At 37.7% G+C, this 13,719-nt stretch overlaps 1 protein-coding gene across 1 annotated transcript in view; it reads left to right on the top strand.

Moving 5' to 3' along the window:
* Positions 1 to 13,719, top strand: part of GREB1 (growth regulating estrogen receptor binding 1) — an 87,207-nt gene that overhangs the window by 33,842 nt on the left and 39,646 nt on the right. Inside the window, exons 2-6 of the mRNA XM_071547802.1 lie at positions 190 to 346; positions 4,678 to 4,803; positions 5,528 to 5,704; positions 12,256 to 12,438; positions 12,757 to 12,900. Of these exons, the coding sequence (XP_071403903.1) occupies positions 190 to 346; positions 4,678 to 4,803; positions 5,528 to 5,704; positions 12,256 to 12,438; positions 12,757 to 12,900 (787 nt within the window). The remainder of the gene's footprint in view (positions 1 to 189; positions 347 to 4,677; positions 4,804 to 5,527; positions 5,705 to 12,255; positions 12,439 to 12,756; positions 12,901 to 13,719) is intronic.

The following is a 13,719-nucleotide window of genomic DNA, read 5'->3' as shown; positions in this document are numbered from 1 at the left end:
CAGCAGGATCTGCTCAGTGACTGCTGCAGTCAATGTTCTTTGCCTTTCTTTGTGGACAATGAAGCGTCTCTCTTTCTTGAGAAATGTTGAGCCTGACATCAGCATGCAGTGATTGAGTTCTGAGTGCTTAAATTCTAAATTTTTTTTTCCTTCTTGTATCTTTTTCTTTTTTTTTCTTTTTTTGAGAAGATGGGAAATTCTTATGCTGGTCAACTCAAGACAACACGGTTTGAAGAAGTGTTGCATAATTCTATTGAGGCCTCTCTCCGCTCAAACAACTTAGTTCCCAGACCAATCTTTTCTCAGTTGTATTTGGAAGCTGAACAGCAACTGTCATCACTGGAAGGTAGGAAATAATGGAATTTCTATGTCTGCTCAAAGGCAATTCTGCTGTTTGCTCTCCTAAGGCTCAGCATGAGCATTTCAAGTCATAATATGGGAAACTGTCAGTTTTTATTTGTTTTCTTTTTTATGATCTACATATATATATATATATGTATTAGAATTGGGTTAAAAGTACAAACTGTATTGTTTTTTACTCTGACAAAATGAAGCCACTTGCTTGCTCAGATTTATCTATAAACAGAAATTAAAGTACTAGGAATTGTTCCATTAAATTTGTGGAGAAGTCTTCAGAGGTACAGAACATAAAACTGTTATCCTATAATATATCATATACTGCTGAAAGTTATGCAGCAAATGATAGTAAACTCATGACAGATTTATAAACCAGACATGCTAAGACTGATTTTCAATTCACATAAGAATGATTTTCAATTCGCATAAAGACAGCAAAAATATTTTTTAGCTTTTGAGATGATTTTTAATTACTTTGGGCATAATATTTGTGGTTATTCTGTGCTTGCAAAGGTAAAAATTTAGGATGTGTACTCTCACAAACCCTGCAGAAGTTGGTATGTAGCAGATAGGGTTTCTCACTGAGTTTGTGTCTGTGTTTCGACAAACCTGCTTTCTGAGTTTCATTTGCTCTTTTTTTTTGGAAGTGCTATAGTTTAAATGAATGGGATGGATCTGATAAGCAAAGTCATGATACAATTTGGTGTTTGGTGTGTTATTATCTGTGGTGGTTCATTGCTTCCAGTGAGTTTCCTGGTGTGGTCATAACATTGGCATGTTTGTGCAAGGTTATGTTTAATAATTTGATTGTTTAGTCTTTTCTCTCATAGTGGTGGAGTTTCATGTCTTTTGTCAGCATCTGCTTCCCCCGTCATACTTTGCTATAGGTGTAGTGAGAAATGCATAATGGTTACCAATCCACAGTAACATACAAACACAAGTCATGCTAAGGAGCAGTAGCAGATAAAATTATTTTGCACAGATAAAACTCAGCTATTGCCTCATGGTAACAGCTGAGAAGACATTCCTTGAAAAAAAATCTGTTCACGCATCATTAGTAATTTCTTAATTTTTTTTCCCCTAATATAATATACATTAATTATTTAAATATATATGCTGCTTATTTCCTACACAAAGTGATACTTCTGTCAAGCCTTTCCATAAGGATTTCATAAACTCTTCCATGGCAACCAACTGTGATGTCACCAAATTGATTATGACATCAATTGGGAAAGGTGCCACAGGAGCAGATGCATTGTTCAGGAACAAAAGTGCAATTTCACACTTTTGTAACTTCTTTCTTTCAAGGTTTTCAAAGAACTTTCCAAACCTTGAGGGACTGATTCTGTTGTTTGTTTTTTTTTAGTTAATGGAAACAGAATTGAACTGTAATTAAAAGTCTCATAACAATCTGTCAGAGAACATTCTTTTCACAAAAGTTTCAGACAAAGTGGCCTGTGGAGGGACCTGCAATAGAGTGTCCTAAGTTGTTCCTCAGGTGGGGAAGGTCTGCCAGCTGGTCTCATGTACTGCAGCTTTGTCATAAACTGAATTTTCCACTTCCAGCTATATGAATCCCTATGCTCTGAGGTCCAGGAGGCATCTGAAGCAGAGAGACATCTTTGGAGGCTTGTGCAAGCCCCTGGCCTCCTCTCTGTGTTACCTTGCCTTTGCCCTGGTGCTCTGACCCTTGGTCATACCTGTTCCTTGGTCCTCAGTACAGTGTTTCCCTGTGGTCAAGTAGACATGATATAAATATAGACAAGGTGGGGCAGTGGGCCAGTGCAACCCAAGTGTTCTGGCTTTCTTTGAAATTTTGAAGGTTTTTTCTTTGAGATTTTTTTGAGTGCTTTGAAGGGTCCCTGCTGTAAAAGTAAAATGGAAGCAGAAACTGCAGGTCTTTTTTAAAAACAAGTGGCAGAAACCATAACAATGCCCTTTACAGGTGGCAGCAGCTCCTGCTTGTGTACATATTTGTTCTTTTACTCTTTCCACTTTCAAACTGGAAGTGCTGTAGCTCTCTTATTTCTTAGTCTCCACTTCCATTTTTAGTATCTCTCCGAAATCACCTGTTACGGTTGAACAAACCTCAGAGTTTACCAACGTCCAAAGGGGAAATACCCACATCCTGTTCTTCTCACTCCGTATGTTCCTATTTTCTGTCTTCCACCAATTTTGGCATCTTTTGGATCTTCCATTGTGCTAATTTAATACATAAACCCAGCACACACCCACCCCCGCTCCCGCCCCGGCAAAAAACAACCACCCCCCCCCCCCCAAAAAAAAAAAAAGGGTCACTTTTGTTTGCTCAGTGTTTTTGTGGTTTAGCAAGCTGGGATGTCTCAGTAAAGGCCCCAGTGGGTGTCAGAGATGGCACAAAGAAGACGGAAGAAAGGAATTTCATGTCTGGAAGCAGGAAGGAGAGGAGAGCCAGATTCAGCCCTTTTGCATTGCATTTGATTGTTAGCCAAGGTTAAGTCATAATTTACGCTTTACTTAAATAGCAGAAATGGAGAGCTTCACTTTTCCCTTCATTCACTTGCATCATTTTTTTCTTTAAACCATACCCTTATTTGTTTAGCATTATGTCCTGAGTTGTATGCACCAGCATTGGAGCTTGATGTTCAGAAGCTTAAAAGTAAACATACTCTTAAAATCGTCTTCTAGACTGGGGTATAAGTCTTAATGACCTTTACAGACAGATCTTCATATTCCAAATTTACTTTCTTTTGCCTCCTCCCTAGTTCTCATTTACCCTGTAGTATTTGTCTAGCCCATTGTATAATAATTTGTCAATAAAATAAAAGGTTATTATGAGGAAGGTCATAGGAAAAAAGAGAAATTCTTGGTGGTACACTCTGGAATTCTGAGTGCATGGTCCAAAGTCAGTTTAAGCAAAGAGAGCATGTGCAGTTGACACTGAGCTTTGGAGCATCACAGCACTGTGTTTCATTGTTTTTCTGTTTCAAGACTGAAGACTGGATCCACAGAATGATGTCAGTGCCTGACCGGTCTTGTATTTGCCCGAGTACAAACAGATATTTGGCTCCCTGCTGATCCTTAATCACCTGCAGCCCTTCACAGGCCAGTTTGGCCAGTGAGAGAGCTCTTTGGGATGTGTTTGCTGCAGGCATGTCCCAGGCATGTCTCTACCTAGAAGACTGTAAGCTTAAGACATAAACTCCACTGGGTTCACTTAGTACTTTTGTCCTATCTCTGTCCTATGTAAAATTTGCCTCAGTCGTGTCTGTAGAATATTCTGCCCATTTACCATTTAGTTGCACTCCTCTGCTTGCCACATTTTTCCCGTTTGCCATGCATGTATCTGAGCCATAATCAGGGATGGAGTCATTGGTTTTTGCTGGAGTCATTGGTTTTGCATGTTTTGCTGGAGCTGATGTATCATGCATGAAAAAAACATCGTCCTGTGCGGGGAGAGAAGGAAAGAAGTAGTCTCTACTTGAAGAGCTGAAACATACACCTGAATATGTGCCTAAATATACACCTAAAGCTCTCTAAAAAATGAAGGTTACATCCTGTATTCCTCTCCAGCATTCAGTATTGCCTCCATATTGCCTCCTAGACTAGCACAGTCCATTCACGGGCTGCTGTGAGTTGCCATCCTGGACATCTGCCTTTCCTTGACATTGTACAGGAAGCATCAGTGCACTACTCAGAGCTCTGGATTCTAGTAGGAGACAGACGGCCTGAGAATTAGGTGTTCTTACTGTGGTATCATCCATGGTGAGCCTAGTTTCAAGCAGGAACTGTTTTTTCAGTTTCATGTACAAAATCAAGGACATGGTCAGTACCTAATTAATAAAATCTGTACTTGGGCTGTAGCCAGGACATTCTAAAGGGCTAAGAAGTAATGACTTTGGGTTTTATTGGCTACTAATATTATAAACAAAGGATGCAGTTACATTGTTGTGATCAGTAAGAGTTCAAACACTAGAATTTAGGCCTTTAAAAATTGTGCAGTTAGCTTAAAATAATGAGATTTTAAAAACTAATAAATTGAGGCTTCTTAATATTTGTCCTTTAGTGTGTTTCACTTTCTCAGGTGCAGTTGAATCAATCTTTTGAACTTTTTTTGCATGTGAACTAACAGCTTTATTTTTTTGATGAAAGACATTCTAAGCATGACTGAAAGTTCGAGTTTTAAGGACAACAAATTTCAAGAGTTGGCGACAGTAAAGTCATTGTCAAGAGAATACAGTTTGCTGTAATACTTTCTGTAACTGGGTCACCCTGTTCATTTATGGGTTTGTTGCCAGCATTTTCTGTTGTCTAAGTCATTTATGCTATGGTAATTTGTAGCAGGCAGCAGAGCAGATAATGAGGAAGAGGAAGAAGAAGAGGAGGAAGAAGAAGGCTCCGAATCAAGTAGTCCTCCTGTTTCTTACCAGATGAAGCCTCCCCCAGAAGGGTGTTGCACTACTGATGGTAAGATAACCATGCTGTCAGAATCCTTTGCCCTACTGAAAAGGGTAGAATTGAGGCCATTTCCTCTATAATTCATCAGAATGAGATAATCTATGTGATACAGAAATCCTAAAAATGTCAGTGTTCATTACCTGCCAGATAAAGCAGGATTGCTCTCCATTGCTCTTACGTTTGACAGGGTCTTTGCTTAGTGTGTCAGAGAAGCATTTGTGTTAGAATGCCTGGCACCTGTTCTCTAAGGCACCACAACCTTTAAAAGGTTGAGTTTGCAGGCATGGCATTTGCTAAAATGAATGTGATGCTTTATCATCACTCTTGTGTGTTTTTAAAGTGTACCTCATTTTATGTAGCTGTAAAAAATATTTGAAAACCCAGGAAAAGCTGGTGAAATCCACCAGATACTGAGAATTATTATGTCTGTTTTTGAATGTTTGACCTAAGTTATGATGATGTTAGTGAATAGTCCCTTAAATATGTAGGTTGAAAAATACCATAAAGAGAATCTTCACTGTACATTTTCAAATTTTTGTTTGTTTATTGTACTAGTAGAATCTTTATGTATGACCAAAATGCAGGGAAGAAAATTATTTTTGGTATCCCTTTGATTTTAGACAGTAAGACCTTTGTTTTCATTAAAAATATAGGAAGTCCTTTAATGAAGGATTGTGAGCATTAAACAAAAAAAATTACCAACTTAAAATAAGTAGAATTGATCTTTTTCTAGGTTTCTGCCAGGCTGGTAAAGATTTGAGACTGGTTTCTATTTCCAATGAACACATTGAGGTTCCATCTGGGTTTTTACTTGTTGGTGCAAAGTCACCAAATTTACCTGATCACCTGTTAGTGTGTGCTGTGGATAAAAGATTCCTGCCAGATGACAACGGGCGTAATGCCCTGTTGGGTAAGTGTCTGTAATTGCAGTAAGTGGATTCTTCTGTGGTCTTCAGTTAATAGCTAATTGTTTTTTACAGGTCTGAGTTCAGCAGATCTTATTTCTATTCCATGTCTACAGTAATGCTCAGAGTTGATGCGTAAGAAGATAACTCAGAGTTGGCTGTGTTTGCTTTGAAAGACATAGAGTGAGCCAGTTCATTAGAGATGCTTCATCACCTTCTGTTCTGTAGTCCAAGGCTAAAGTCATTGTCTGACCAGTTTATATCCTAGTTGCTGGAATTCTGCAATTTGTAACTGGACTAGTTGAACTGCTGCTTGTCTCTTTTAGCTTTCCAAATACTGATGTGTGCAGACTGTAGGTCTGTCAAGTGGAAATTGTAGGCTATTATACACATGTAAACAGTTTAAGGGTAATTTGGACTACAAAAATTAATGACCATGTTTATTTGTTTATTTGAGATAGGGATAATACTCTCCACTGTGTTTGAACAATAGCCGGGGTTCTGGATCCCTACCTATGACTTTTTGCTATTATCATTCCATAAAAAAAAAAATGCATGGTTATAAGTTGAAATTTTTCCTGTATGTGTAATCAGTTAATACTGTGTGCTTGAAAAATACTGTTACTATGATGCTTCAGTTTCCTGCATTTGATCTATTTGGAAGTCTAACTTCTGTCATAAAAATAGATCTATTTTTATTATAGTCTTTCTGATTGCTATTACCTTCATCCAGATCAAGCCAAATGGGGAAAATCTTCATTCATGTGAATTAATGATCTGAATATTAATATTACTAAAATGAAATAGTTATTATACCGGAAAAACTGGTGCACAGTTAGAGGGGGAACTCTTCTTTCAATCAGACACTCAGGTTCTTATGTATTGTTTTTTTAGTGTACCAAAAAAAAAGCATCTTGTATCTGTGCACCAGTCTGAGCTTTGAATAGCAAAAAGAAATATTTGTCAAGTCTTTTAAGAGGTTTCTTTCACAAACACTGAAGGATATGATGTGAACTCAGTTGTTATCTCAGTTTGAGCAACTTCAAGGCATTTGCGCTGACAGTGTAGTGTGAAGGTGCATAATGTGATTCTGTGTACAGTAACGTCCTTCCTCATGTGATCTTGCAGAATTGGATTGGTCACAGTGCATTTGACCAGTGATTGTAAAAGAATTAGGAGGGTTGTAAATCACCCACATGTTGTCATTTTAAAGATAAAGACAGGAATGTTGTACCACTCAAGTCATTCAGTGCTAGCACTATTAACAGCTTAAGCTCCTTAGGCTGTTAGCAGAGAGGAAGTAGTGTATTTGTTAATTGCATGCTAAACAAGAACAGAAAAAGGCAACAGGAGCATAATTGGGAGGGCTTTATGCTACTTGCATCCTCAGTTTGCTTATTTCATACATTTTAGTTTCCTGAAACCATTTAAATGCTTATTTTTTACTGTTGCTATACACTTAAACCCCAGTTAATCACATTCTTTTGCGGAGAATTCTAGTAACTCTTTTATGTATTCTATGACAAGCTTAAATATAAAAGAACTTACATACTGTAAGATCCAAAGTCTTCATCTCAAAGCTGGAGATAAAATAGTAATGTCCCTGGTCCCTAATCTAATGAAAAAAAATTGTGTATCTTACTAACATGAGAATAGCAAACTATTTGTACAATAGATCATACTATGAATAGAAATGATTGTTTGATTAAGGTTTTCATACCCTGATGCAAGTCAAATCATGGTAAGTAAAATTAGAAGCAGACATGAACAATCTCATGATTTCTGACACAGTGGGATAAAAGACAGAACCGTTATTGCTTCAGAGTCTATTACTATAGCACAGTGACCTCTGTCTGTGGATGGATTTATAAACTGAAAACATGTCATATGAGGAAGGGAAACTCCTTTTAATGTCGTGCCTTTCAAGACATCATAGAAGCCTTATTTTGGTATTCTGAGTTTAGGCAGTTCTCCATCAAACACATTGGCCTTTTGGATCAGCATGGAAAGTTGTCCCTTCAAGCCTTTGTAAGTTTAGAGGGAAATTGAAAAGGATTCATTTTTAATTGAAATGAGCTGCCTTGAGTCAGAGTATATACCACACTTTTGGTAAGGGTTATTGGTGATACAGACACATAATTTATAACCCTTCAACTCCATTGGTTTTTGCTTACTTTCATGCTTTTTCCTCTTAATATAATGTATTTTTGTAAGACAGCTGTTACTGAGGTTTTTTCAGTTTATTTGAAGGAAGAAGACACTAATGAGTTACCCAATAATTTCTTGATTTCTAGTAGTCTACTTGTGTATGTATTCTACAAAAATTCCAGGAGAAAGGAGGAAATGTCTCAGTGTTGCCAGGCCAGGTTTGGACTTGTGATCTTGTTCCTATTAGGAGTTGTTGATATGTCTCTGGGCTATGAGCCAGTTTATTGATTATGCTAATAAGTTGTCTCACCATCAAGGCATATGTGCTTCTGATTTGAAAGTAATTTCTGTTGGAAGTTGTTTTTACAATTGATGTATTATTCCTTTGGGGAAAAAACCCAACAAAATTTTCTGAAAAAGACTATATTTTTGACAAGCAAAAAGTTCTCTGTGCTTAGGCATGTTCCATATATAGAGTCATAGGATTCTATATGATTGTGTTTATCATGTTAGATCAGAGGTTTAAGCACTCTGCAAAAGAGATTCAACTTTTTGCATTTAGGGAGCTGTTTCTTGGCTTTTATGCAACCTAAAGGAATGCTTAGATGGTGGAAGTGATATGTGATAATACGATATTTATTGTTTCCTAATTAAAACAGCTAACATGTACCACTCCCAAAGGGTTTTTTCACTTCTTGGTTGTTTGTTTTTTTTTTTCCCTAGTTCTCACTCTTCAGGAGGGTCTCTCATGATAAACAAAGCAGCTATTCACCCATCATTTTCCCAAAAGACCAAACAGCTGTCTACTTTCCTAGCAGGGAACAAGAAATCCTTTTTTTTCCCCAGTGAGTCCCTGTGGTCAAAATGACAGAGGAAAAGATTAGTTTGTTTGTATTGTTGGCTGTATGGAAGATGAAAAGATTGAAGTATAAAATACTGTGACTGCTTCTTATAAATATGCAATGTTCTATTGGGCTTTTCAAATAGTGCTGAGTTTCTGTACAATGGAGCTCTCCAGCTAGACCATATTGATTTTATTCAATTTTTTAAATTTAGAACCAAGTGGAATGGTATTAAGTAGGTGGGAAAAACATGGAGCATTGTCAGTGTTTCTGTGCTTTTTCTTGTGAGTAGAACTGAAAAGAAGAAATATTTGTGGTGAAAAGTTGAAAATATAATCATTCTTTCTTTAATCAAACTGCCAATGTTCCACTAAAATATTAATGTTAATTAAACACCTGTTATTAGTGTCAAACAGAAACAGGATGAAAATTTTCTGCCAATTTATGAAAGATTTGCTTATGAAATATTAAGTGGATATCCTTCCATCCAGAAGTCCTCTGTTTATCCCTAGCACAAGCTCACTGTTGATCCAAAGGAACTATTTTCCCAGGGAGAAGGTAGGTCAGGTTTCATATCCTTTTGGTCCAAGGTCCTTCTTTGGAGCACAAGGTCTCTGCTGTGGAAGAGCTTTTTAAATTATAGACAATTGATCATTGTGATGTGAGCAAATTCAAGCAAATGCATATGATAAAACACAGATACAATCAAACACCTTCTGATTAAACAATCTTCTGAGGCTAACAGCCTTAAGTCACTACCAAACAGAGCTGAGTATGAACTGGTGACCTAAAGGTGAAAGGCTTTTAGCCCTAAACTCCAGGCATTGATTTCTAATTCTCTTGTGAAATCAATCCCATGACATAGATATATTGATTCACCTTATGGCTGCCCCGACTCCCCTGACCTTTGTCCTCTCTATAATGTATGGAAGAATATTTAATGCAGCTTGTTTATGAAACACGCTGTCCTCTCCATCAGCTGCTGCCTCAGGCCATGGCATGTGAACAAGGCATTCAGAGAAGGAGGAGGATGAAATGTGTGGGTTCTCAGTGTTACTCAATCTGCCACGTAAAGTGCCATGAGCAGGGCTGGCAGAGGCCTGTAGTAAGTAATGATTGAACAGCATTTTATTGCATCGGAATTATAAGAGCATGCTGTGTTCTGTCTGTGATGTCAGGGCTGAGCTGCATCGTTGCAGCAGTGGCTGTTGTCAAAGAGTGTCAGTCAGAGGGAACAGGATGGAAAAGAGTGTTGACAGGAGCGTGCAAGAAAGGAATGAGTCTCAGAGAGGCTGGGGAAGCTTGAGGGGAAAGATGATAAATTGACTTAAAAGGAAAATTAAAAATGATTTAAAAGTAAAATTAAAAAATAAACTTATAAATTATTCTGTAAGGACTTTTCAAAACAAGTGGACAGTTTAGATCTGTTTATTCTTTGTTAGGCCTCACCTGTATGCTATATGTGGTATAAACTGTTTTTCCAGTAGGTGCTGCAGAGTTAAAAATAGGTTATTAGGACAAAAGGTTACTTCAGGTGGAAGTTACGGCTAAATCTGGTTTATACAGATGATACTTTACAAAAGTGATCTGAAGATCTGAAGTCTAAATGAAAATATTTGGTGTCCGCTGTACAATCCCAGTTAAACAGATACTCCTACATGTGGCTTTGTCAAGTTGCTGGACACTCCCAGCAATATGATGAAGCAGAAAAAGTGTACATTTGGGAAAAAAGGTGTAAATTTGAAAACATGTAAGGTCTTGTAAGCGGCAACCAGGCAAAAAGTTCAGTGCTGCTGCTGCTGGTGAGGCTCAATGTGTTGTCAAAGGTATGGGAAGTTTTCATTTACTGGCAGAAGCATTTTTCACGATTTCTTAATTGGCATAAAATGCATGCAAACGCTACAGCTTTTTCCACATCCGTTCTTATTTTGTTTCCTTTTGTTGTTGCTTTTATTGCAGCTACTCAAGGCTCCGTGATGTTAGACAGATGCTTTTGTGCTGACTGATATAACACAGAGGATTCTGCAGAGTCATGACTTGTACTGATTTTATGAGTCATAATGACCTTTGTCATCCTACTGACTAGGATCAGAAAGATCATAGGCAGCTTTCAGTAGTTGTTAACCACTTGTTCCCACGGATACCACGGCAATTCCCACATCAACTTTGTTTTTTAACAAGTTCTTCTGAGCCTTTTGAAAAAATGAAAGTGCTCAGGTTGTAAGCCAAGAAACAGGTGTTTACAGTACACTATATTTTAGTGCTTGTACTTTACAGAAGGAAGAAAGTATTCACTATTAATTTGTAAGCTTAATTCATTTGAGATATGTGATTGAAATAATTTTTATAAATGGCACCTAATTTTATTTACCATATTATTTATCCCTTATTTCAGTTCTTTACAATAGTACTGTCCACATCTTATGTGAAATACATTTTCTTTATTATTGACATGTTTCAGTTCACTGTTATGACACATAAAAATGTTCATTAGATGTGATTAAAATGAAAGAAAACATCATGCTTTGAGTCATGTGTAGGGATCAGAGAGAGTATTTCTATGGGGAAGATCATCTTCCAATTTCTCACTATAGGATTTCTTTGTAGATTATATTTTCAGATAGTTGCATTAGTCTGATGGAAGATGAAAATGTCTTAGGAAATACATTGTAAAAGAGACAAAAAAGTTGTTTAAGAATTTAAAGGCAGCTGTGTGAGGAATGCCCTTTATTTATGATGATAATGTCATCAGCACCATAAGCCCCTTGTTGAGGCTCAAGCTGTGTATCTCAGAATGAGAGGAAATGGCAGTATCCCTGGAAATGCCTCATCAAGCTTGAGTACAAAAAGCTTTACAGGGAAGGACTGTGTCTCTGTCGTGTCTATAAAGTTGCAGACACTTTGTTCCTGTAATCATAAATAGTTTCAACTGCTGTGAAGTGCTGACACAGTCCAGCCATAATTTGAGAGAGCTGCTTTGGATTAATAGCCCAGGAATCCTTTAGCATTTTTCCTCTCTAAAAAAGCATTTATAGTAGGAACTTGGTACTTAAATATACTTAAAATTAATTAAATATATTATATTAAATATATTTAATTTCTTGAGACTTAATTGCGTGTTTCAATTAAGTTAAATTGAAATTCAGTGAAATGAAGTGCATTTCAATGAAAAGTGAAAGAGAATTGAAACATGTTCATGCTGTGGTGTTGAATAGGGCTGGGGTTCAGCATGTGATTCAGTGTTCTTCGGTCAGAAACTTTTCATGGGTATATAATAAATAGGAATTGTGGTCTTTGTGGGAGAAAATGAAAAATATGGCCCATTTCAATTGTTCTGTAAGTGTGGGGCAGCGTTTTTGCAGTCAGGTATCCAAAGTGCTATATACATTTTGCATAAAGTGTAAATGCTTTTTTGGAGGAAAATGTTAATAAAAAATTCTCTATGAAACCCTCCCAAAAAACCCACAAATCATAGACACAGCTTTTTCTCAGAAAAGAGTAGTGTTTTAATGTTATTAATAGTGACTCCTATCTCATTGGATTATATGTATTGTTTATTTTATCAGGCTTCTCTGGCAATTGTGTTGGCTGTGGCAAGAAGGGTTTCTGCTACTTTACAGAATTCTCAAATCACATTAATCTTAAACTGACCACTCAGCCCAAGAAACAGAAACACTTAAAGTATTATCTGGTCAGGAATGCGCAGGGAGCTCTGACCAAAGGATCTGTAATCTGCTGGAAAGGGGCAGGTAAGATAATGAAGCTGTCTTCCTCGAGCTCTGGTTTTCATCATCCAAGCTATCATGGAGACTGGTGTCTGTGCACAACCTAACACAGATCAGTTGAAGGAAAGACTCTTTTTAAGGCTAGGTGATTGCTAGAGCAGCTGTAAAAACCCATTGTCTGACCTAATAAGAGGCTGGTATGTCTGAAGACATTGGTTCCTTCATTCCATGTGCTGTAGCCTCTAAGCAATTCCTGTCTGAAATCATCAAATCGAATAGGCTGGGAGTAAGCAAATGCCACTGTTGTCAGGGGTTAAGAAGGTTCTTTTTTTTTCTCTCAAGAGTTCAGAGGCCGTCAGTCTTCAACCAGTACCTGCTCCAGCACCTTGTTCCAACTGCCGGAAAGTTCAGGCCTCTCTGGAAGTGCCTCCAGTGATCCGCTGCCAGCTGCCACCCCCAGTGCTGCAGCCGGGGCTCAGCAAGCAGGTACTGCTCAGGAGAGGAACACGCTGGGTGGGGCTCCACCTGCTCTGACTCTCCTGTGCACCTGTGTTTGCGTGTCCTTGTGTGAATGCAAGGACAAACAGATGGGCATGGTGCCACATGAAACAAACCAAGTTGAATAGAATTAGAGATACATTATGAACAAGGGAGGCAGTCATTCTTGGAAGGCTTCTCGCTGTCCATTTTCTCCCCTCAGGTTTATGTATTTATGTATTATGCTTAGCGAATAGAAAAATAGGTGTTCTGCAGCTTGCTCATAGCTAAAGCAAACCAAAATTTTTTAAAACGCTATTGTTTGCTCCAGCTGTTGCTTGTCTGGTAACACATGACAACTGTTGCAGAATTGATCCAATGTCATTTCAGCTTTTTCTTCTGATCCAGTCTGTTTTATGTTATGACCAGAATCCTGTTTACTGCAGGCATTATATGGGCATCACCTTAAAAGCTCCTTTTTCCTTCTGCTGAGAAAAGTTACTTTAATATTACAAACAAAACTAATGTTTGGTAACTTTTTTTGTAATAAAATTTTTTCTGAGACCTCTACTTTTCCATTAACTTGACATAAATGAAAGGTGATGGTTGATAGAGGCTTGAGTGATCTCTCTGAGCTTCTTAATAATGAAAACAGCTCTTCAGTGTCTTGTGAGCATTACCCGAATTTGCACAGGAGAGCTGAGGCATATTTGTTGGTGGTTATGTTCTGTTTTCTCTGTGAGATAGAGGTCTGTTAAATAGTTGTGATCTGGAATACTGGTGCCCGTCCTGAACAAATCATCAATAGCACATTGGGGTTTTTTTAAT

Source organism: Pithys albifrons, chromosome 2 (assembly GCF_047495875.1).
Source record: "Pithys albifrons albifrons isolate INPA30051 chromosome 2, PitAlb_v1, whole genome shotgun sequence".
Lineage (NCBI taxonomy): Eukaryota > Metazoa > Chordata > Aves > Passeriformes > Thamnophilidae > Pithys > Pithys albifrons.
This window is presented reverse-complemented; position numbering and strand designations above follow the sequence as displayed.